The sequence below is a fragment of the Athene cunicularia genome, assembly GCF_003259725.1.
Source record: "Athene cunicularia isolate RWA chromosome 11 unlocalized genomic scaffold, athCun1 chr11_part2, whole genome shotgun sequence".
Classification (NCBI taxonomy): Eukaryota; Metazoa; Chordata; class Aves; order Strigiformes; family Strigidae; genus Athene; species Athene cunicularia.
In genome coordinates, this window is record NW_020799114.1 from 1404112 (window position 1) to 1426639 (window position 22528).

At 47.2% G+C, this 22528-nt stretch overlaps 1 protein-coding gene across 1 annotated transcript in view; it reads right to left on the reverse strand.

Moving 5' to 3' along the window:
• SPG7 (SPG7, paraplegin matrix AAA peptidase subunit) overlaps positions 1 to 22528 on the reverse strand; it is a 30605-nt gene that overhangs the window by 2398 nt on the left and 5679 nt on the right. The window contains exons 3-15 of the mRNA XM_026857040.1: positions 21701 to 21951; positions 20578 to 20717; positions 17932 to 18034; positions 16277 to 16402; positions 15773 to 15935; positions 14854 to 15027; positions 8939 to 9063; positions 7679 to 7781; positions 6543 to 6653; positions 3125 to 3240; positions 1831 to 1987; positions 1147 to 1310; positions 27 to 104 (exon numbers count right to left, since the gene is read on the reverse strand). Coding sequence (XP_026712841.1) covers positions 27 to 104; positions 1147 to 1310; positions 1831 to 1987; positions 3125 to 3240; positions 6543 to 6653; positions 7679 to 7781; positions 8939 to 9063; positions 14854 to 15027; positions 15773 to 15935; positions 16277 to 16402; positions 17932 to 18034; positions 20578 to 20717; positions 21701 to 21919 — 1779 coding nt within the window. The 5' untranslated portion in view covers positions 21920 to 21951. The remainder of the gene's footprint in view (positions 1 to 26; positions 105 to 1146; positions 1311 to 1830; positions 1988 to 3124; positions 3241 to 6542; positions 6654 to 7678; positions 7782 to 8938; positions 9064 to 14853; positions 15028 to 15772; positions 15936 to 16276; positions 16403 to 17931; positions 18035 to 20577; positions 20718 to 21700; positions 21952 to 22528) is intronic.

Below are 22528 nucleotides of genomic sequence, written 5' to 3' on the forward strand. Positions count from 1 at the left end.
ACCCCCCCCCCCCAACTCCAACTTACTGTTTGCAGCTTGTCCCGGTTCTCCAGTAAGAGCTTTTCTGTGCGCCTGTAAGCCTGAGCCACCAGGACTTTTGCTTCCTAGAAGACAGTAACAAGAAAAGAGATTTGCAGTGTAGGTGGCAACACACACAACGGGGATAAACAAGGAGAGCACTGAGGGATGGATGAGCCAGGCAGAAAGTGGCTCCCATCAACAGAAAATAGAGGTAAACCGTTTGAAAAAAAGCTAAAGACTCGTGGTAAGGAACAGTAAATGCCTGCACAAGCACAACTCTTCATCAGAGTCCCAGCTGATGGGAAATGCAGTCTAATTAAGGAGGCTGTCCAGTGGCAAAAGATGCAGCTCAGCAGAAATCCCAGGGGAACACAACCATGGTGCTTCTGAAACAGTTTTTTCATTCCCAGCTATTTGACTTTTCAGCTAAGACAATGTTGTTTTTTTCAGTAACAAAGCCCAATTTCCTGTCAAAACAGGCTTAACATTTTCCAGTCAGTCAGAACTGTCGTTTTGGCTAGATAGTGTCTCTGATCTAGGAAGTGGAAACATTGAAATTGTGCAGCTGAGGCTTTAAGACACAGGGTTTTTGTAATCTATGCATTGCACAGCCATGCTTAGATCTACACGGGACTCCGGTGGGCCTGCAGAGACTTCACACCAGAGAATCTCTCCCTAGCTGGGTATTTGTCCGCACTTCCGCAGCAATCCCCCAGTCTCCCCAAATTATTCCTCCTTCCCTCCCAAGGCATTTCTCCTTCTCTCCAAACACCACATTTGCACCTCCTGGCTCCCAGAAGGGTCTTGCCCACACTGGAAGCAAGGCTGCAGCTTTCACAGGCTGTTGTAGGCATTGAAGTTATTTCACAGCTGCTCGCTGCAGCTTCAGGCAGCACAGTGCTACGGGGCTGAACTCACAGCTGTGTCTGGTTGTGCCTGTTCCTAATGCCCCCTGCACACTCCCAATACACCGGAACAGAACAGGTAAGCACTCAGTTGTTGAAACTTACTACTTAACAGCCCCCAGAAAAAAATGTAAATTGCTTAGGTGCAAGTTACTTGCATTTCTTCACCAAATTGCAGAAAGTAAAGAACAATCAGGAACGTCACCAAGTGTGGCCTTACGTGGTCCATCATTTGCTGAAGGCCCTGGCTGAAAGGGCGACGGCCGATGCCAGCTGCACTCTCCAGGTCTGGGAAAGAGACCTGCCCAATGCTGGGCACCATCCCGTACTGCTTCACCATGGAGTAGGCTATCTTGGTCACCTTCTTCAGGTCATCCTGTGCTCCTGGGCAGGAGAGAGAGAGGAGATGCTTGTCAGCTCTGAGCTGAGTGTAAGACAAGCAGATTCTGCACAGACACGTGGAGAGACTAGAGGAGCCACAGGAGCCCAGAGAGGCAAACACTCCGCCTGCTGATGGACCCTTCTACACATGCAGCAGAACCCACATACAACGGAGCGTGTCTAGTAGCTCGTGCCCGTGGAGGGCTTACCCCTTGGGATACAACTAGTTGGAAACAGCACACAAAGCTCTAGGCCCTCCCATGAGGCAAGAGTCTCACTGGGTAACTGCATCTGTGGCCACAGGCTTTGGGACAAGTCTGAGACATCACAGTGACAACCAAAAGCAAGACCTCCACACTCCCAGACCTGAGCCCAAGATCAAACCACACAATCTGACATTTGTTCTTCTCAGCACGGGGAACCTCCATCTCTTTCCCCGATCACCCTTGGGCAGAGCAAGTGCAGAAGTTCAGGCTCTTTTAGCACAATCTCCACCTGCCCATGCCAGGCTCTGGCTCCTCACCTGTAGTGACTTTGTTAAAGGTGATGGCCTCGGACACTCTTCCCCCCAGCGCCATGCACATCCTCTCCAGCAGCTGCTCCTTGGTGAAGAGGTACTGCTCTCTCGGGAGGATCTGGGCGAATCCAAGAGCTGCATTTGTTCGAGGGGCTATGGAAACCTGCAACACAGAGCAGCTCCCTCACTTCAAAGGACAGAAGAGCTCCCACAGAGCAGGAGAGGCAGAACAGCAAGAGGCCTGCAATCCCAGTGAAATCTGTCGCCAGCGATGGGGCAGGCTGACCCGCAGAGACACAGCCAAGGGCTGCAGTGTCACCATTCCTGTAGTGAGGGCTCTGCCTTCACAGCTATGGACACACACTTTCTGCCACTTTCTGCTCAAGAAATGAAAAGGAAACTGTCCTCAACAGGAATCCAGTGAAATCCCGAGGTTTAGGAGTTGCTTTGGAGGGTATAAGCTAAACAGACTGAGAGTAGCTGGAGAAAAGATAGGATGTCTTCAGAAAATGAGTCATTTCCCCCCCCCCATATTAAATGACAGTAATTAACAACAGTTCAGCTTATACAACAGGTCGTTCAGAGTGAATGTGCTGCTGGTGGCAAGCCAAGGAGCTGCCACACTTGTCATTTCTACCCCCCACCTCACCCCAGTGTCAAGGCTTTTGGAGGAGATGTGCAGGGGAGAGGACAGACCCTGGGGTGCCAAAGAAAAGCCTTTCCCTACAGAGAAGGGCTTCAGGCAGGCAAACTCCCAAACGTGCCAATTGGGAAAAAAACCCAAACCCATGTCTCTCCATCAGCACCAGAGCAGCTCCTGCAGCAGCAGCTTTGCTGGCTGCAAGATGCTGGCAAGGCACGGCAGGGAGAGATCACGCATGCGTGGAGCAGCGCTTTGAGCCTGGAGGAGGTGTGTGAACGGAGCAGCAGCATCAGGAGACTCAGTTGCTCCAAAGAGCTTTACAGTCAGCTTTTAACTGCAAGGCTTCTCCTACAGCTGCTTAATCAGCTTTGCACCATATCACTGTCATGGAGCTGTGTAACGGACATCTCGGGGACACGGTTCAGTGCTGGACTCGGCAGTGTTAACGGCTGGACTCGATGACCTCGAAGATACAGAACTGTTCTGTATTTGCCATTTATTTTGCTGCAACTCCATGCTTGTGGAGGCCAGGGTAACACAGCAAAATTCAACACAAGCACTACAAAAACAACGGACCCATCTCAGACAGGGGAACCCCAGAGGACTCTTCCCGCCCAGCCACAGGCTGCATTCCTCAAGAGCTGGTGGCAGCGTTACCTTCATCACAGCCTCGGTGTGCTCCAGCAGCCAGCCCACCAACGCGTGACCCGACTCATGGAACGCCACAACCTTCCTCTCTTCGGGTGACAAGATCTTGCTTCTTTTGGCAGTGCCTGCAGGAACACAGACGAGGGTTTGGTAAGGTAGCTGGCAACAGGCGTAGTCTCGTAGAGCTAAGCACAGAAGCTACCCTGCACAGGCAGGCAGCTTCGTACCGCACTGCCTAGGGAGAGGTGGTAAAAAGCCCTTCAAGCCCAAGCTGTGGAAGGTGCGCTCTGGCCCTGCAGAAGAAAGCAACCTGTGCTTGGACTGCTTGAAAACACTGGCAGAAACTTATCCCCCTTCTCCTCCTTACAACAGACTTAATCATTAGACAAATAATTTCACATTTGATTAGCACACAGGTATAGAAGGCAGAGCCCGTTCTGTTCCCAGCTATGCCACAGGCACGTTACGCTCCATCTCTGCTCAGGGACAGATCTGCAACAAGTCAGCCTACCATGTGGAAAGTACACCCCAACAAACCAAACCCCAAAACAGAGACTAGCTGGACTATCATACTGATGGGTCTCTTGGTCCCTTAGGCAGAACACAAGCAGTGAGATGTTGCATTATATATACGAGAGGTCCCCGCTGAGATTCTGATGTATTAGGAGCGTTCAAATAAGCAAAAGACCAAGAGTATGCACAAAATTCTTTCTCCAGACCCTGGAAATGTCTCTGATTACACATGGCATGCTCCATATGAGCTTATTCCCAGGCTCCTGAGAACTAGGAAATTAAGCCATAACTCACACTTAGTATTTCCTCCAAAAAGGTGATTTTTGAAAGTGTCTATTTTCCAACCCAATAGTCTGTAATGCAGAATAAGTCCAATTAAGATTTAAAAAAACCCCCGCTGAATGGAAGTAAAACTTCTAGCACGCAGAAAATATGCTACCTACAGAATACGCTGCAACATCAAGCACTATTATAGCTCTGCATGTTGAATGCAAAAAGGCACCAGCACTTTACAGCCGATGTCTCCGCGCAGTGCCAGCAGCAGCGGGGGGTAGAGCAGGCAGAGTCAAGAGCAGCATTATACCAAGCTTGCTTGATGTCTTGGAAAACAACATTCTATTAACATTAATTTTTAAACAAAGTCAAGAGCTTTATTAAACAAGGAAACAGCAAAATTAGTGTGACAGATCTTGTAAAATTACCGCTCAGGGATCCTGGAAACCACTGTGCCCTGCAAGGCATGATGGTGATGGAATAGCAGATTAATTGGAAGAGCCTTGACTTTCCTCAGTCAGTCCCTTCCCCTGCCTTCAGCAGCGTGTGCGCATGTGCCTGTATTTATCGTTCTGTAGAAAATGCACATACTATATATACACACACAGAGAGATATATACACACACATGCACTTAAATTCTGGAAGCATTCCTGTCAGCCCACCAAGGAAGGAGGGACTGTACTCTTCACAGTAGCACACAGTGTGCCTACAAGGACTATTTCTTTTCCTACACAGTGATCTCCAAGCAGGAAAGTTCTCTGAAGGCCTGTACTGATCCCATTTATGAGACAAACAACCCAGGAAATTACTCTGGTGCATCGCTGCTGGCCTAACACAGCGTACACAAACCCCACCAAGAAAATAGGCTCTGATACATCTTCTAAAGCCAACCCCTAAAAGCCTCTGTGCACTCAGCAGGTTTCCTCCCTCACTCCCAGGAGATCTGACTTACTGCTTTCTGTTCCCAAACTAGAAACACAATGGGGACTACCACAGAGAGAAGTTCTTACCCCTCCCTTACAGCAACACAAAGCTTTAAGGCTGACAGGGCCTCTGGACTTGCAAAGTTCTCTTTTGATTCCACACCACTCTTATTAAAACCAGAAGCTTATAATGGAAAGAACTCTAATATCTTCTTTCTTTCAAGAAAAGCTTTCACAGCAACTGAAATGCCCTCTGGATTGTGAAACCCAGAAGCATTCCTGTTACATAGCGAGGGTACATTTAATATATGGGCCTGAAGGGTTGTTTGGGGTCTTTTAGATTTGGTCTATAAAAACCAGCCAGGTCCTGCTAATATGAAAGACTTCGATTAAGCAACAAAAAGCCTTTATGGCCTCCTACACACCACAGAGCCTTAGTGAAGCAAGTCAGCTTGTCAGCAGTGAAACTGCTGAAGCCCATGCCCTGCAGTGCCCCGCCACATCAATCCCAAATACCCTCCTAGCACACATCCCCCGTGGCCTTACTTGCTTTGTCTTATCTTCCCAGTCTGAGGAACTAAGACAAGGGTGGAATTCAGAAAGAAAAGCCAAGTGAATCTCTGCAAGTCTGGGGCTTTCTCTCCCGCAGATGGGAAAGTAAAGCACATCTTTTCTCTGGCTGATGAGGACTTCTGTGTTACAACTAGAGTTGTCTCGCTGTCCAGTCCTGGGCACTGCTGAGTACAGGGTGGGCTTTGTGCAAGCATGAAGCACTCCAAGGGTTTTGCTTTTTAAGAGGCAGGTGAAACTGTCTGGAATTTTCTCAAAAATCTTAAGTGAGGAACGGCTCAGGCATTTTCTGACAAACCACACACTCAGGACTAAATTCCAGGATCAGGAAATAAATGACCCAACAGAAACCTCCTCTTCCACATGATCCACTAAGAAAAGCCCAGAACGCCCGTCTTGAGTGCCCAGGCTCAGCCCGGTGACGACACTGCAGCCTGGAAACATTTGAGGGTCTGATTGTGAAAACCACAGCCTGGCAACAGGGCAGTTCAGACCAAAACCCACCCGATTCAAATCGCTCAGGTGAAGTCAAGAGTTCTGGGAACTCTTTTTGCCCTCCCTGTAGTACACTGCTACAGGGTAATCTCCAGAGGTTCCTCTGCTGGCAATCGCACAAGCGACAGGGAAAGGCCGACAGGATGTTCTCAGAGGGAGAACAGTACTCTACTGTCTTTCAGTTTATTCTGCCAATTCATCAAAGCTTGGGCTTTGAGGCCAAAAAGAAAAATCTCTGATTTCTTGCTGTTGAGGATGCGTAGCCTATTTGCTATTCATGTTTATGTAGCAGGTGTCCAGAGCAACAAGAAAAACCCAGAGATACTTCCACTCTTTTTCTTTAAAAAAACAATAAATCCCCAAACACAACAAAACAAACCTTTTTAAACTCAAAAAGCCATACAGATTTGAATTCCTCTCTTCACTGGCCATCTTCCCTGATCTGCGTGTTCAGGCTGCCTGCAGATTCAGGCAGACAGATCCACCTGAGGTCTGGTTCAGAGAACTTTCTGTGACTACAGCATTGAAGACCCTCAGGACAGAGCACAGTCAGGACCCATCTGTCTTCCTCGAACGTAACTCTCTGGCTTGAGCCTTCTCTCAAGAAGCGTGGTATGGACTAGTAGGACAACAGAGAGGGCTGCGTCATTACCTGCAAGGACTCGTTCCACAGCGTACTCGAAGTTGGAAGTATCGATGGATTTGTGACCTTCTCTAGCAGCATGAAGAGCAGCTTCGTTACATATGTTGGCTATGTCAGCTCCTGTAGACAAGAGTTTACAACGATTACCTTGGATTTGTTACGGGACAGATTTCAGAGGACAGAACAGGCAAGAACAAATCTGGAAAAGGACCTAAGGAAGTCAAACAGCGTGCACTTTTTTGTTCCTTGGGAACAGAGAGCAAACGTAGCCCATGGTGTTTATGTTGGATTTGAACAATACAACTGCCTTGGCAATGAACACTGCGTTGCCACACAGAGGACAGAGTTCAGCAATCAATTAACAGGCTAAAGCCAAGGCTGGGCTCTCAGCAACGGGGGAGTGGCGTGGGCAGTCGGGGTTGGCAGGGGCTGCCGCACTGTTCACACGCTGACCGCACCACCTCTGCGCGGAAAAGAAACAACATCTGTTCCGAGTTTGTGTGGGTGGGTGATGGTGGTGGGGGGCTGCTGAAAGAAGTCACGAAGAGGCAGTGTGCTGGGGCCTATTAGAGGGGAAACCCAGAAAGGATATTCCAGGAACTCCACATAAACAGGAACTGTGGAGCCCCTTGCTCAGCACTGTTTCAAACTCCCAGGGACCTGCCCTGGAAACAGGCTCCACACAGAAGCCAGGCAGAGTTGTCCAAGTTCTACTCTGACCGACAGAGTAATTGTACTCATTCCTCCTATCGCTTTCCTGGTAACATATATCAACTTAAGAGTCTTTCCCCCTAAGCACAACATCCTATCCTCAACAACAGCTTGTACAGCAGAATGAGCAGTGGTTCCCCCCCTTAGGAGTTCGGAACCCAGGCATTATAAAAGTGTGTTTTCCCTACCCCCACACCCTGCTAGTCCCAGAAGTTTCAGAAGATTGAAAATAGCCATGAACAATTGCTCATCAGAGCTCACCAGGGAGCTGGTTAGGTTCCCACTATTTCCATAGAGATGGAGAAGGCTTGAAGAAAAAAAGCCCTTTAGACCAAAATACCCTGTTAAGCTAAGCCACGCAGCAGCTCCAGCCTGAGCAGCAGAACTAGCGTAGAAGTGGGCAAAGCAGCCCCCCAGGACACAGCCCGTCGTACCGCTGAAGCCCGGAGTCAGTTCAGCAAGGCGCTGCGAGTAGAAGCTGGCGTCCTGGATCAGTTTGAGACCCTTCAGGTGCTGCTCAAAGATCTCTCTTCTCTCCTGCAGAGAACACAGAGCACCTGAGCCCAGCACGGCGTCGGAGCACGGTGGCAGCGGGGACAGGGACATTTGCCACCAGAGGGCAGGGCTGTCCTTACAGCTTCCAGCGCTGCGGGAGCCCTGATAAACACCCAGCGCTCAAATTCACAACAGATGTACCCAGGCTTACCCTGAGTCACTGCTTTTTCTCTCAGGGCCACTCTCCCTTCCTAACTTTCACTCCGATCTGTCTTAGCTTCTCTCTCACCATAAAAGCACTCGCAGGAAGGAGCTCCGACCGCCTCTACCTGCTCCCTCACGCCTGAACCCCCCCATCTCCCAGCCACTCAGCCTGGGACCATTTCCCAGAGGAAGGTGGGGGTGAGATGAAGGCTGGCAAGTAGCCAAGGGGTGACTCATTCAGCTGGTCCAGGAGATCCTGATTAAAACAATGGGCTCCCTTGCCAGGGTTTTTCCCCTTCCTCCTTCAGGGCAGCTGCACAGTTCATGCTTCCTGTGCCAGATTCTATCAGGCATTTAAGGTATTTTAACTGAAAACTCAGAGGACGACAGTAAAGCACAGATGGGAGAAGAAGAGCTTGTGCTGGCAGGGCAGACAGATCTTTACTGCAGCTGAGCCTATTCCCAGAACTCTGCTACAAATGTCAACACGGCAGACATGGAAGACTCTTAGTAAATGGATTTAAAAAGCATTCAGAAGCAGAAAGTCACTTAACAGGCTGCCTAAAGGAAAATGAGGAGCCTTACAAGGATAGTGAGGACAATAAACCTACAGAACACACGGTGCTCACGGCACACAACAGCTGAAGGTCTCACACAAGCCAACTTGCCAATTAGGTGGTTCCAAATATCCTGGAGGGGGCACGAACAGTTCTGCATCTGGGTGGCAGAGAACCTCACAAAAGCATTCACTACCAAAGTTCTTACCAGAGCAGAAACACTTAAAACCATGGAGTTGTCATTTCAGAGAAACAAGCAACTGCATTAGCATGTCAAATCCTTGATTTAGAGCACATAAGTAAGAATAAAGGCAAACAAAAGCTCACCATCTCTATCCTCGCCAAGTTCAGCCTTTGCCAGGCCCGTGAATCACCAGCAAGGACTGGGAGACCTTAGTCATCAGCATTATGGTAAGGACAGGGCACTATGGGATATACCTGGAGTGTTGGAAGATCAATAAAGATGTGCCTGTCAAGCCTCCCAGGTCTCATCAGAGCGTTATCCAAGACGTCAGCACGGTTGGTGGAAGCCAGCACTATGACATGATCTGTGGTCCCCATTCCTGTAGAAAACCAAGCAAAAATAAAGGTCAAGGTTTTCACCCTCACAGATACTGCACTGCAAGGATACAAAGGGACAGGGCAGGATGCAGAGAATGTCTTACACAGCTTTATCACCAAGCCAGAGGGTGTTCAGAGCATCCTTGGGGGCAGCTCAGGCTGAGAACGTGTCCTCTTCAGCCAGAAGCACAAGACAGGAAGGAACCTCACAAGTCGCCCAGGCCAGTCAGTCTCATTGTGGATACTCTGAAATTCCCTTTTCACCTACTTAATAAGCCTTGGCTTGCAACTTTCTTTTCTACTTCCTTTTGTCACACTTGGAAATCGCTCCAACTAGAAACCCAGACTCTCTCTGTTCTGATGAGTTAGGGGATGCCTTCTCAGCCCCAGGCTTAAGCCAGTTCCTGCTCCTTGAGCTCCAGGTTGTATAAACAATGTTTGCTGGCTGAAATAGCCTTTCCCTTCCAAATGTTTCTGCTGAAAGCCCTTTCAACTTTCATTTACTTTTAGCCTTCAGTCACGGAGAGGCCACCAGGAAAGGGACCGGCTTTCTTCCATTCAGCTCAGGTTAATGCAGAGAAAGGGCACAGCCATGCCACACAGCAAGGGACATGTTACAGCATGATTTGATCTTTGTCTTCTCACTCCTCCTTTATCACTCAGAAGGCACCCAGGCATACTGCACACCAGTGCAAAGACCAACCCTGCAGAACTTCCACCACACAAACCACAACCAGCTTTGCAGTGACAATCAGCACACACTAGCTCAAGCCACAGTCAGAAAAGGTTTTGTCTCCGAGTCTTCAAGATGGAGCATCAGGATTTACAGGCTTTGGAAGAGCAGCCTGCAGCAGGGAGGCATCAAAGGCAGGCAGGGCTTCCTGGGGAAGCCAGAGCACCAGCAGCTGGAGGAGGGCAGAACGGGGCAGGCAGCTGGGCTGCTTGGGTGGGGAGCCGGAGATCACATTGAATCACAGAACCACACCACTTATTTATTACATTCCACCAGGTGCCCACAGGCCCCTGGGTATGAGTCACCTGCCTACAGCAGATTCAACAGCCCTGGCATCCAACAGCCTTCCCAGGGAGAGGACGCCTCAGTCCCATGTGCTTCCTCAGCTGCCAAGTCACACGCTGCAGAGAGGCAGCTTTGTGCACGTAAGCTGGGCGAGTTTCAGCGCTCTCCAGCTCCACCAGAAGAGCTGCCAAATGTGTCAGCGTACAAGAGCTCAGCAGAGAGATTAAGGTTACAGGTAAGTCAGAGGACTGGCTCTGTCAGCCTGCGCTATAGCAAACCTCAGTCCTTCCTCCCTGCAGGATGCTGTCTCCGTAAGCTCCTGGAGAGGATGAAGCCAGCCGTTCTTCGGGCATGTACTACACTGCACTCTGGAGTGTGATAAATAAGCAGAGAGACTGGCAGGCACTTGGGGGATAGCAAGCTTCACGGCAGGATTAGATGGTACAGTACATTATCTGCTTTGCAGCTGGGAAGACTCTCTTAAAATAGGTCTGACTATTAGAACAATTTTTTTAAAAAAAAACAGAACCACTGAGAGCATCCTTCTCACATCAGCTTCTGCCCCACTTGCTCTCCAGCCTGTGTCCCAGCGGTGTGAAATATTGCTCCAAGAAACCCACAACTGCAGCCTCCGACTGCTCCCGCTGCAGTATCACCTGGCATGACACAGGCTTTGCCTTCCCCAGGCAAAGCTCAGCCTAAGGAACAGTCTACAGAAAACATGTCAGTCACATCAACAAATGAAAAACAGCTCTGAAAATTTAGCCTAAAGAGAGCCTTCATATCTACAGTGTTTACAAGTGAAGCCACTTCAAAACGGAAAGGATGAAAAGGGTCCACTTGAACCGGCAAGTGCTCTGCTCCCCACTGACACAGCACATTACTTTGATGGGCATCTCATCTGCATTACAACACTGTTAATTCTCCAGCCATTTGTTCAAAAGCCTTTTGGACATCATCTGTGAACAGTGTCATCAAAAACGGGGCCACCTTCCAGGGAAGCCTCGGGGCCAGAAACTGGCACAGAGCACAGATGAGGGGCGAGGTCCTGTCCGAGGACTCCAGGTGAAGAGCTGCTGCCACAAGACGTTTTCATTCACAAAACACAGATCAGCCCAGGACTGACAAGCTCCTCTCAAACACACTCAGAACAGAGGAGATATTTGGGTCACATTCCCCTTCCACTTGTTTGATGTTTGTGAGGGATGATTTACTATTCAAACCAGGCACCTGTTTTGACAAAGACTGGAGTACATGTGTCACTCTGGTTTTAAAAACAGCTTTGGTACATAAAGGCTCCCTCCCAGCGCCTCCCCTTCTCCCAGCAGACTCCCGGTGCTTCCAGAACACGAAGAAAGCTGTCAGAGCAAAGGAAACCAAGGTCGCTCGCAGGAAGAGCACTACAATTACTCTAAAATCTGCGTACGAGAATTACTGAGTATCAAAGTGCACATTCATCCCATACAGCTTCACATAATGGCTTCTTTCTCAGTGTCCTCATCCTTCCTCCAGCCTGCGGAGCAGGTTCCATATAGCTCTGACCCTCCTTTTCTTCCTCTACTTTACCTCTGAGTAATCTCATTCGAACACACAGATTCAACAATCACCACTGATGACTCACAGATCTACTTTTGTGCACAATTATTTTTTTTTTCAAATTAATAGCTAACTCGGTTCTATGGTGTTGCCTTGCAGAACTTCAACCATCAATTTAATCTAAAGACAGCTCAAACAGAGCTCTCAACCTTCCATTTCAAGGCCTCCTCGTCACAAACACACACCACTCCTCCGCTTGCGCTTGGGTAGAACCGTTAACCTCCTCAGAAACCTTACTGACTACCCTGAAAACCATTCTGCCATGCTGCACACAGCACTTCAGTGTTCCTTTAGGTAACATGCTCCGTTAGATAACATTTCAGCAACATGTGCCAAGAGCGCTGCTGATGGGTACAAGCCAACAGCAAGTCCGTGTTTCTTGTACTAGCCTGACAGTCCTTGCCAGCTGTCTCTCATTTGACACCGTAAACTCCTTGGGCTATTTTTTTTAGTGTGTGTTTGATAAAGCACTTAGCAAAATGAGGGACTTAGTACATGATCTGTAAGAGACACGAATAAATAATGAGACAATATAAATTTAAAAATAAGCTAGGCAGCACAGAGCAAACAAGAGTCTATTAAATTACATATTGAGGGTAATATTTACCTTCTAAACTCACTTTCTGAGTTGCACCCTAATTTCTGAATTGAGCCTCACCAAGAAAACACTCTAGAAACCATGCCTAATTTCTACAGATGGGAGGAAGTCAGACGCTTTCATTTTTAGTACAGAGATGTGGATTGTACTGACTACATATTCCCGAACAGACAGATGGGCCTCCATTTAATTCAGTGTTAACCTGTTGCCAGCTCACCCTACAACTGTCAGGAGGAAAAAAAACAACCCAGCCAAGCCAGGATTGCTGTTCTGCGTGTTACTACTGGCCTTTTCTGTCGAGACGACTATACAGATACGGCTGTGAGCAGTTATATTTACTCCAAGTATATATTTACATGCTTGGCCAAGTTGTCTGAATCAGTGCAAAGTCCCAGGGAGCTGCATACATGAATTCCAGGTGCTTTCTGGTATCTATGGAGCACCCTGTGTTTCAAGCATGTTCCCCTGATAACCAGACTCCTGTCTGGTTGTTTAGGACCTACTTAAAGCTCGTTCCTCTCCAAAAGCTTCACGGCACGTGTGTTGCAGCAGAGAGAGGCCTGGAGGCTCTCTGTACAGCAGGACCTCTCCACCCTGTCTGTACCATGCTGAGATCCTTCTTACAATTCCTCCTCCTTCTGCAGCAAGGGCAGAGATCCAGAATTATAGATCATCTTGCGTGCAGTGCAGAGGAACATCTACCCTCTGCTGAAAGCATTTTTACAAGTCCCAGCTTCTCTCCTTGAAGAAGTGAGGGCTGACTCCAGAGCAATCTCCAGAAGGCAGCCTTGCTCTGAACTGTAGGACGTGCTCTACTTCAGCAGGGCTGCATCCCCATTTCACCACAAGCATTCAGTAAAAAAATCAGTTTTAACCCTTTTGGCAAGGGCTGGAGGAAGGGGGATGCTTTTAGTGCAGGGAAGCTTTTTATTTTTCATATAAAGAGTGTGATAAGACAACAAGTGTCAGTTACAGTCAAGGGAAAAGGCAGCTCTGTCCCACAAACAGCAGGCTGGTACAAACACTCCCCGATGAGCAGGTACTTACTGCTTGCCCTGCTCCACAAGAACAAGATTTAGCAACAGAAACATGACAAGTTGGGTCAGTGCTGCAGGCTCTGATAGAGTTATGACTAAGAATAGCCAAAGGAATATTCTTTTTGGCACTTCTGTTAAAGTGCCTGAGAAAAGGGTCGATTCCAGACCCAGTACAGCCAGAATCCATCCAGAAGCGTGGCATCAAACCAGGGCTTGTTTGCAAAGCTTAGCTCATGGTTTAGATAAGGATCCTGCAGTCAGGCAGACAACGTGAGAATAAGTCAAAAGGACAAGAGAACCGATACATTGAACTGCTTATGCCCCTCTGGGATAACTAAACTTTAAGCCTCAACAGGCTTTAAAGCACTACCTGTCTTAGAATACAGCAAGCATCCAACAACATTTAATGGCCAGCTGGACCTAAATGTTACCCTCTACAGACAGCAGTGCCCTTGCTGCCAATTCATTTTCTTTTGGTTCCCTAGTACTGTAAACAATTCTTCTCCAATTGCCAGTGGGAAAACATACTCCTGAACTGAAGTCATTTACTACAGTAAGAGTCTTTGGGGTTGCTGCCCTCTGCCAGCCGTGATCTCTAATACACATTTTCTGTTGATTTTATTAGCAGGTGGATGCTCATGTGGCTGTTGGTGCAAATTCACTCTGGATTTAACACTACGCTCTCCTCTGACTCACGGTTTTCAGTAGCCACAAACCCAGTTTGCTCTGGGGTTTTAGAATTTACTACATTTAGCCCGAAACCCTTAAAAGCCTACAGAAATGTCTTCAAGAGGGTTCTCTCCACCACTTACAGCACATGCTCAGAAATCTGTCCTGGGCCCAATCGCTCCCTTTGGCACCATCAGCTCTGATGCAGCCCAGCCTAAGGGGCAGATGGGAAGGCACACGACAGTGCTTTCAGAAGCAGGGACTAACAATGGGGTACATGGCTTCAGATGGGTGCTTGAGGAGATTCCTAAGGGTTCTGCAGGAAACCCTGGGTCGGCATGAAGCAAGTACTGGGCACACAACTTCCACAAACCCGGTGCTGAACAGCTGCTGCTGCTTTTCCTCTGCACTCAGTGCAGCAGCTGGTGAAGGGGAGAAAGAACAGAGAAAGGACCCGCTTCAAGTGAGCAATACAATGACCTCAAACCAGAGCAAGGCCAGCCAAGGCCACACTGGTGTCCACACAGGAAAAAAACATCCTGACTTTCAGGGCCACAGCCCCCTCACTAAGCAGTGGCCTGAAACACAGTTATCACCTGTCATACAGATGGTCTTTTAGCAAAGGACTTGACCAAGCTGCAGTTCTGGGCTTCAACCTGAACAGGCTGTGAAGTGCAAGCTAGCCTCGTCCCAGGGAAGAGGGGAATGAGGTTTGTTTCAGCACAGTGGTAATTACTTCACCAAGAAAAGAACGCTAAGAGGCTAAGAAGAGGAGGCATGGCAAGCTCAAGCAGGAAAAAGATGTACTGGCCAACAGCTTGGATCTCTAAAGCGGTAAGGGCCCAACTGCTGAGAGGCAGAGAGAAATACTGACCATCCATTTCCACCAGCAGCTGGTTTAAGGTCTGCTCCTCCTCGGCATTGGCAAAACCAGATATATTGGTCGAGCGCTTCTTGCCCACAGCATCAATTTCATCGATGTACACAATGCAGGGTGCACGAGCCTGGGCTTCTCTGAAGAGGCTCCGGACCCGGGCAGCTCCAAGACCTACAGGGGAAGGGAAGAAGCAATGAGCCCCATAGTTAAAATTGTTTGTACAGCAGAGAATAGGATTACTGGCCCCAGCGAGGCACCTGACATCAAGCAAACCCTCAATACATGACACTCCTGGCACAAAGAAATAGCCACAGAACTCCTATGTTTAGTCCTGAGGTACTGCTCCTCCTGGAGCCTGCTGGCTTTTAACTGAGCTCCCAAAAACTGAGCTGCAAGGACCCCTAGAGCTGCTGTAAGAAAAGCTCTGCTCCCAGCTCCTAACGTGAACTCCTGTTCCTTCCACAGGTCAGAAGCCAAATTATTCAGCATGTTCCTACGCACCGAGCCTTGTGAAGTCTCCAGAGATCAAGGAGGAAGTAAGAAAAGGAAGAAGAAAATATGGTCTCTATGCCATGGGATTTCCATCAGCAGGGAGCAGCAGCAAATCCATCAACATTCTCACATAAGGAAAGAAACCTCAGTTCGTGGCTTTAATAAGAGGTACAGGGAAGTCAGAGATAATGCTTTCAGGTGAAGAACCATGGCTGTGCACTGCCAGAAACAACTAGCAATTCAGAGGGTTTTATGTCCTACATTATTAAGTACTCTCCACCACTGAAAACTTCTTATATTTGTTAGATACAGACAACTCATCCTCCCAGGTTAAAACTCCGTCCTTTGCGAGAGGCCCAGCCAGCACCCTCCAACTCCGCAACAGATCAAGCAACCTCCACACCCCTCCTCCCAAGCAGCTTACCTCCTATCACCTCCACAAACTCGGAGCCTGCCATGGCCAAAAACGGCACTTGTGCTTCTGTAGCCACGGCCTTCGCCAGCAGGGTCTTTCCACAGCCTGGTGGTCCCAGTAACAAGGCACCCTTGGGCACTTTAGCCCCAAGCTGAAGGTAGCGATCAGGACTCTGCACAAAGTAAAAATAAAGTAAATAAAGCTCGCTCAGATCCACAGCTCACATGAAACATCTGCACCAGACCACGGCCTCTCAGAGCTTCCCGATGTTGTTTTTGGCCTGAGCAACTCTGAGTAGCTGCTAACCAGAGCAGCTACACCTGCATTCCTGTTACAGAACTGGAAATATATATTGAGTCATTCTGATCACAGCATCAAAGCTGTTACGTTTATTTAAACGGAGGCAGCTCAGAATCATGAAGGATGAAGAGAAGAATATGCCCTCCTCCCCAGGTCAGCCATCTATCCCAGAAGATGGGTAGCAAGTACTTACTTTATTCTATTTTTACATACCTTTAAATAGTCCACAAATTCCTTGACTTCCATTTTTGCCTCATGCATTCCTGCTACATCCTTGAAGCCGATCCCTTTTCCCGATTTCCCATCCACAATGGTGAAACGAGCCATTTTCAACTGGTTCTGTGGAAGGTAGCACAAGTACTGAAGACATGCTCTGACTCTGGACAAGGCAACTCTGGAAAGGCTGTTTGTGTGCTTTGGGAGACAGCACAGGTGTAACAAACAACATCGTAGGTGTAAAAATGCCCACCAACGTATCGGTTTTACTATTGCTTTGGAAACACTGCACAGGCAGATTGTTGACTCAAACTTTATTTATCCACATGTTGTTGGGAAGAGACAGAATAAACCTGCAGTAAGAGTCCCAACACAATTCAGCTCAAACTCCATGTGGACCAGGCAGGGATTAAAAACGTGCAGCATGCCCAAAACCTTATTTGGGACCTTCTCCCTGATTTCTAAGGATCTTCTCCCTGATTTCTAAATGCTCTGATCCTTAATACACACGGAACAGGAATAGTTTGGAGGAACATGTATCGATGGTAAATAACTGTTGGTGGTAAATAATGACCAATATGTCTTGTAAATGCATCTAAACACTGTGCACCACTGTCCGATGCTGCCACAGGTTTCCACTGCAACTCAACTCTGGACAGAACTATAGGTTCTCAAATTTTACAGACATCACATTTCAGTCTCCTGGTGTGTGTCAAGCCACAGTGACAGTCAAAACAAGAATTAAGTTGAATGCCCTACCTCTAGCTGCTTATTATGTTCTATTGAAAACACCTACTTGGGAATTTCTTTTTTTTTCTTTGAGAAGAAAGTTTACAGCTTCCCAGGCCTTGAAAACATCAGCTTATCCCAATGAAGAGTTAAACGTGCAGGGCCTAGCTGTCCCCACTTAGGCAAGGGCAGAAACTAGTCCTCAAGGCCCTCATTACTCAACACTTCTTTAAAATATTCTCCTCCGAGCAGCTGCATCCCTTTGTGTAAAGAGAATCCTAAAGCCAGAAGAGAACTGCAGAGGAGACTGAGTGGGAAACCTAACAAGGGCTTGAATTCACCAAGTTTTCAACCCCAAATCCCTGCGGTCAATGGCAGCGCACCCCCGGCTGATTTCTACAGAGTTTCATCAGCTGATCCAGGCAAGGGTAGAACAGGGGAGGAAGAGATTTGACTGATGTTGCAAGTGAGGCATGTGGCATGAGCGGAACAGGCCAACACATAATGAAATCCAGAATCTGAACATATTTTATAAATTGAGAACTCATTTTGCAGAAAGCAGCAATTCCTACTTCTGGCTGTATGGGAGGCATATTGGCAGGACCCAGTGAAAAACACCATCTGCAGCTGCAAGTCATTAACAAGCTTTGAAAATAGCAGAGCAAACTGGACTGCAAAGTCACTGAGCTCAGCCCTTCCTGCCGCGGGGAGAGAAAGGGCCTCAGCTAAGGCCAGTTACTGCACAGTCTAGTCAGCTCATCGGGACAGGAAAAGATGCAAGATGTGTCAAGACTGGAGAGTTCTTGGCACCGGTTAATTCGTGTTCTGCACTGTCTTCGCTGGGGCCAGGGGAGGAGATCAGGCCAGCGGAGGACAAGGCTACCCACAGGCTGCAAAACAACATCAAGATCCAGGATACTCACGAAGGCGTTGAATCCTCCCACCCGGCTCGCAACCCTAATCAGGCGGAAGATGCTCCACAACATGGACACAGCCACAAGTGTCACTATCAGGGAAATGACATCGCTAAAAGGACAACAGCAAGACAGGTACAAATTGAAGTGTTTGGCTACAACTTAGGAAATATTACTCAACGTAGCTATTTTCAATATTCTAAAGGTCCTGACATTTACGCTACAAGCACAGCAATGAGTAGACATGACTAAGAAAATGGAACCCTTACAGATTTTTTTTAATATATATATATATATATATATTTAAAAAAACCAACCCCCCAACAATTACATAACCTAAAAAGATAAACAGAGGACACTGGCAAATACTGCTTACAGCTGCGGAACAAATTCAACCCCACCATCCCCTTCAGAGGCATTTCTACTGATAAACAAATAGAACCTGGAGGCAGTCAAATCCCACCCGAGAGGGATCTGCTGGGGCTGGCAGTCTGTCCAAAGGGCACTCACTGCAGATCTATGTCCAGCAGCACCAGGGGGATTCCAACTCTCCTAAATCCTGCCAGAAATCCCAGTGTGGGGCTGCCATTATAAGGCTGCTCTACCTAGTCTTGGGCCCCTCTGGTCAAGTCTCTCAGAAGTCCTGGACTCAGAAGTGCTACAGCCACCAACATCAATTTTCTGGATCCTTTGCAATGCCAATTGCATTAGGAGGGAGAAGAGGAGCAGAGACGACACTGCAGGAGTAGTACAGTTACAAGACAAACATGCTGAGGACAAATATCCTGCAAGCTCTAAACAAAGGATGCTTTCAACAGGAGGAAAAAGGATCATACGTCAGATGACAGGTTGAGATTTGTGGGACTCTGTTCTGCTCCACATGCCTGTGAAATCATCTGGTCTCAAGCCTTTTGCATCTTATCTTCAAACTAGAAGTGTGTGCTCTGTTTCTCAGAGGGATGATTTACCCACATGTGCTATATACCCAGCTGCATTTGTTTCTTCTCGGTGAGAGATCCTGGGCAGCACTGGGAACTGAAAGTCACCTTCAGCTTGTCAACTATGCAAATAGGATTAATCCTGAAACACATCAGGTGCCCACATCTCAGAGTAAACTGAATCCAAGCTGCAAGAGCACTGCACCTCACAGGTTCCAACTCCAGACTGAAATCTCCAGACATTCATCAAGTCTCCTGAAAGACTTCAGACCCTGTATCTCTTAAAAAAATAATCAATCTCTTTCAGGTGCAGGGGAAGCAGCTTGTGTTTGTGGCTGACTAACTGTTCTGTCTACTCTTCCTGTTATACACAAGTTGGAAAAAATTGGCAAGTTCTGAATTTCAGCTAAAGGTCTCATACTGCATGATCAATTAAAAAAAGTTTATCTTCATATAAGCCACGTATTAAAAATGTGCAAATGCTGTTCAGAGGACAAAACCCAGTCAAGGTATCCATTCACATACAACCATGACATTTGTTTCACATTTTTAAGGTGTCTGGGAGGAAGAGTTACACACACTGGCCACCTCCAGTGGGAAAGTCACTGCACTCCAATCCCTGGGAGCTACCACAAGCAGATGATGTGCTCTGTGTGGTGCCCAGGCCATCTTGGCAGGGAACTGCTGTGAGGAATTGGCATTTCTTTACTTAGCAGACAGGACTTCTGCACTACATCTCTCTAAGCACTTAGTTGAGAGCTCTCTAAACGCTGGAGCCTCTCCCCACACTTAGGAAAAGCATCATCCCACACCAGCATAGCAGCCATCAGTGATGGAGGTGGACTTGTTCAACAGCCCAACGAGGGAGCTCCACAGGTTTGATTTGTACTCCAGACCCCAATAAACCACGTTTTGCAAAAACAAGCTGCAAATAAGCTACTTCTGCAGCAAACAACCACCACAGTATATCATAGGGAAGTGCAGAAGAAAGCCTAGCCAGTGCTTTATGATCTTTTGACAGATCTTCTGCTCATTATAGCTTATTTCAGAATTAAAAGCTTTGAGCTTTTTTTTTTTTTTTTTGGTTTTAAGCAAAGGATCTTGGTTTCAGGTCACAGAAATACTGCCCTCGTTGAGATTTTTGTATGTTAGCATTAGAGCTGCTCTGCTCAGGACACAGCTCACAGCTGGAGCGAGCACCAGCGCAGGCTGTCCTCCGATCTACAGCTGCTGGAGAAGCAGGTTAAAACTAGGTGTTTATTTTTACAGACTGAACCACCACCACAGGCCTTCCTCCAAGGATTTTATCAGGGCAAGGCTTGCTGCACCACCAGCATTCTCCACAGACCAGGGTGTAACAATCACTTGTTGACTCAGGATTTCTATCACCTTTTGCACTTGAATAATTGATTATAAGGACAAAAAGTGCTCAGGTGCACCAAGAACACAGACTTCCTTCAGACTTGCTGATGCTGATTGAAACACTTCAGGATGTTGCATGCTGCAGTTACAGACACCTTCTTGGGACCTCCACTTTTGAAACATTAAGGCACCTCCAGAGCACGCCCGTTTCTGAAAGATCGGGCAAGTGCTCCAAAACCGAGACTGCTTTTTTGTTCTATATATAATAACATGTAGCTGAAAATGACTTTTCTCTCCAAGAGAGGAATGCTGCCACCAATCTAAGACCAACAGCAAGCACAAATTTGTATCATACTTTCCATAAAAGCCAGGATGTTTGTAGGAAACAGGGATTCTCTCTCTCTCATCAATATTCAGCTCATCCTCCGCAGCTCTCAGCTTTTCTTCAAATTTGTCGATGTTTGCCACCCGCATTGTGTACACCAGGGTAACGTTCTGGGGACACGCAATCAAAAGCAGCATGTAAGTATCGTCATATGAGGATACAGCAACGAGCACAAATGCACAACACGGACAAGTCAGATAAAGTCAGACTTGTGTTACACCTCTGATGCTGTATCAGTGAACTCACGAGCAACTAAGTGACACCAGAGCTCCAAATAAACTTGGGAACACCTCTAGTCTTTTCAGCACCTTCCGAAAGCATAAAAGGCAAGAGCTAAGTCTCCAGAAACAAGGAGATGCAATAACTTTGGAGGCAAACCGAAGGATGGAGTCAGTGTTACAAACCCAGTGGTACTGACACCTTGGGCTCAATTTTGTTCTATATATGGAAAACTATATCATGGGGAAGAAGGCGTCTTGTGTTCCACTTGGACTTCTTGGATCTCGTTTCTCTATCAGTCGGAAATTAATTTCATCCAGCAGTTTGCAAATGGATCGTTAAGTCACTGAAAAAAATGGGATATAGCCAAGAACAGTATTTTAATCTCTCAAGCCAGTTTGTAATGATTCTAAGTGGCACCTCCTGGAAGGAAAAGAACATGATCAAACTCTGCTTTGTTCCCATTTTGGAAGATTTAGGAAGGAAGTCTAATGGAGTTTGACAGAACACTCAAAAGTAAAATCCAAATAGGGGAAAGGTTTTGAAACAGGACATAGTAATAAGAGTTTACAATCTTCTAGACACCTTCTCACATAGACTGAGCCAGTAGCAAAAACTATAGGATTTTTCCAGCTTTTTAGACATATGTAAGGTTTTCCTCCAGGCTATTATTATTTTTTACAATTGAAACTATAAGTCTAGTTCCCAGGTTGATATGAGTAACAGAAGTCATTTAACTTCAAATACAAGAAAGAGAAAAAAATAACAAAGAGCAAATTAACCAGCTAGAGTTTTACCAAACATATATATTAATTTAATTATTTTCCACAGGGTAATCTAAGATCATTCATTCCAACTGCAGAAAGTCACTCACAACTTGTCCGTGCGGAGTTCCTCCTGGGTGCAGATAAATTTCCACAATATCGCTCTCCGGCACCACTTCGATTCTCTGGACCTCCCCCTTTGCCAGCATCTCATTCAAAAAGTAGTTCCAAGAAATGTTGGTCCCTTCTTTGTTCTCGCTGACCGTGAATCGAAACATCAGCAATATGAAAGTTATGATGAGGAGTGCCCGTAAGCGTTCAAGATGCATCTGATTTTCCCTTCTCCTGCGTTTCTCTTCCTCTTTAGAAAAAAAGATAGAGAAGAAAGATATGAGCATGTAATTGCAGAGCTTTCTGACTCAAAGAAAGGACAATTAAATGACAAAGACTAACACCACAGTTCCTTTTGGGTTTTTTTGGGGCATGTTTGGTTTCTCCTGAAGAACTAGACTCAGAAGCAGTACCTGACTTGCACTGCACAGGCAATTTTCTGGCTTGGCTCACAGAAGAGGCTGTGTCGCTTGCCCAAGGTTACACAAGTGAGTCATTTTTTTTGGATTGCATGTCATTCCCAGACCTTTCTGGCTCCCAGACTGTCAGACCACAGGGCCTCAGCAGTACATGTGAATCAGCACCAGGCCAAAAGCCTGGTTATGAAAGTGCAAGCACCCAGGTGTAAACTTAACAAGTTGCCTGGAAGGAGGTAAATTTTGCATCATGCTAGCCAGCAAAAAATCTGCTTGCACCACATTGCTGTGGCTATATTCAGCTCTTCCCTCATGCCCCAAAAGCCCTGCACAGAGGCGCTGTGTACACAGAGAAAGTGATGGAGGATCACCTCTTCCATTTCAATTGTTGCTTCAGTAAAAGGAATTGAA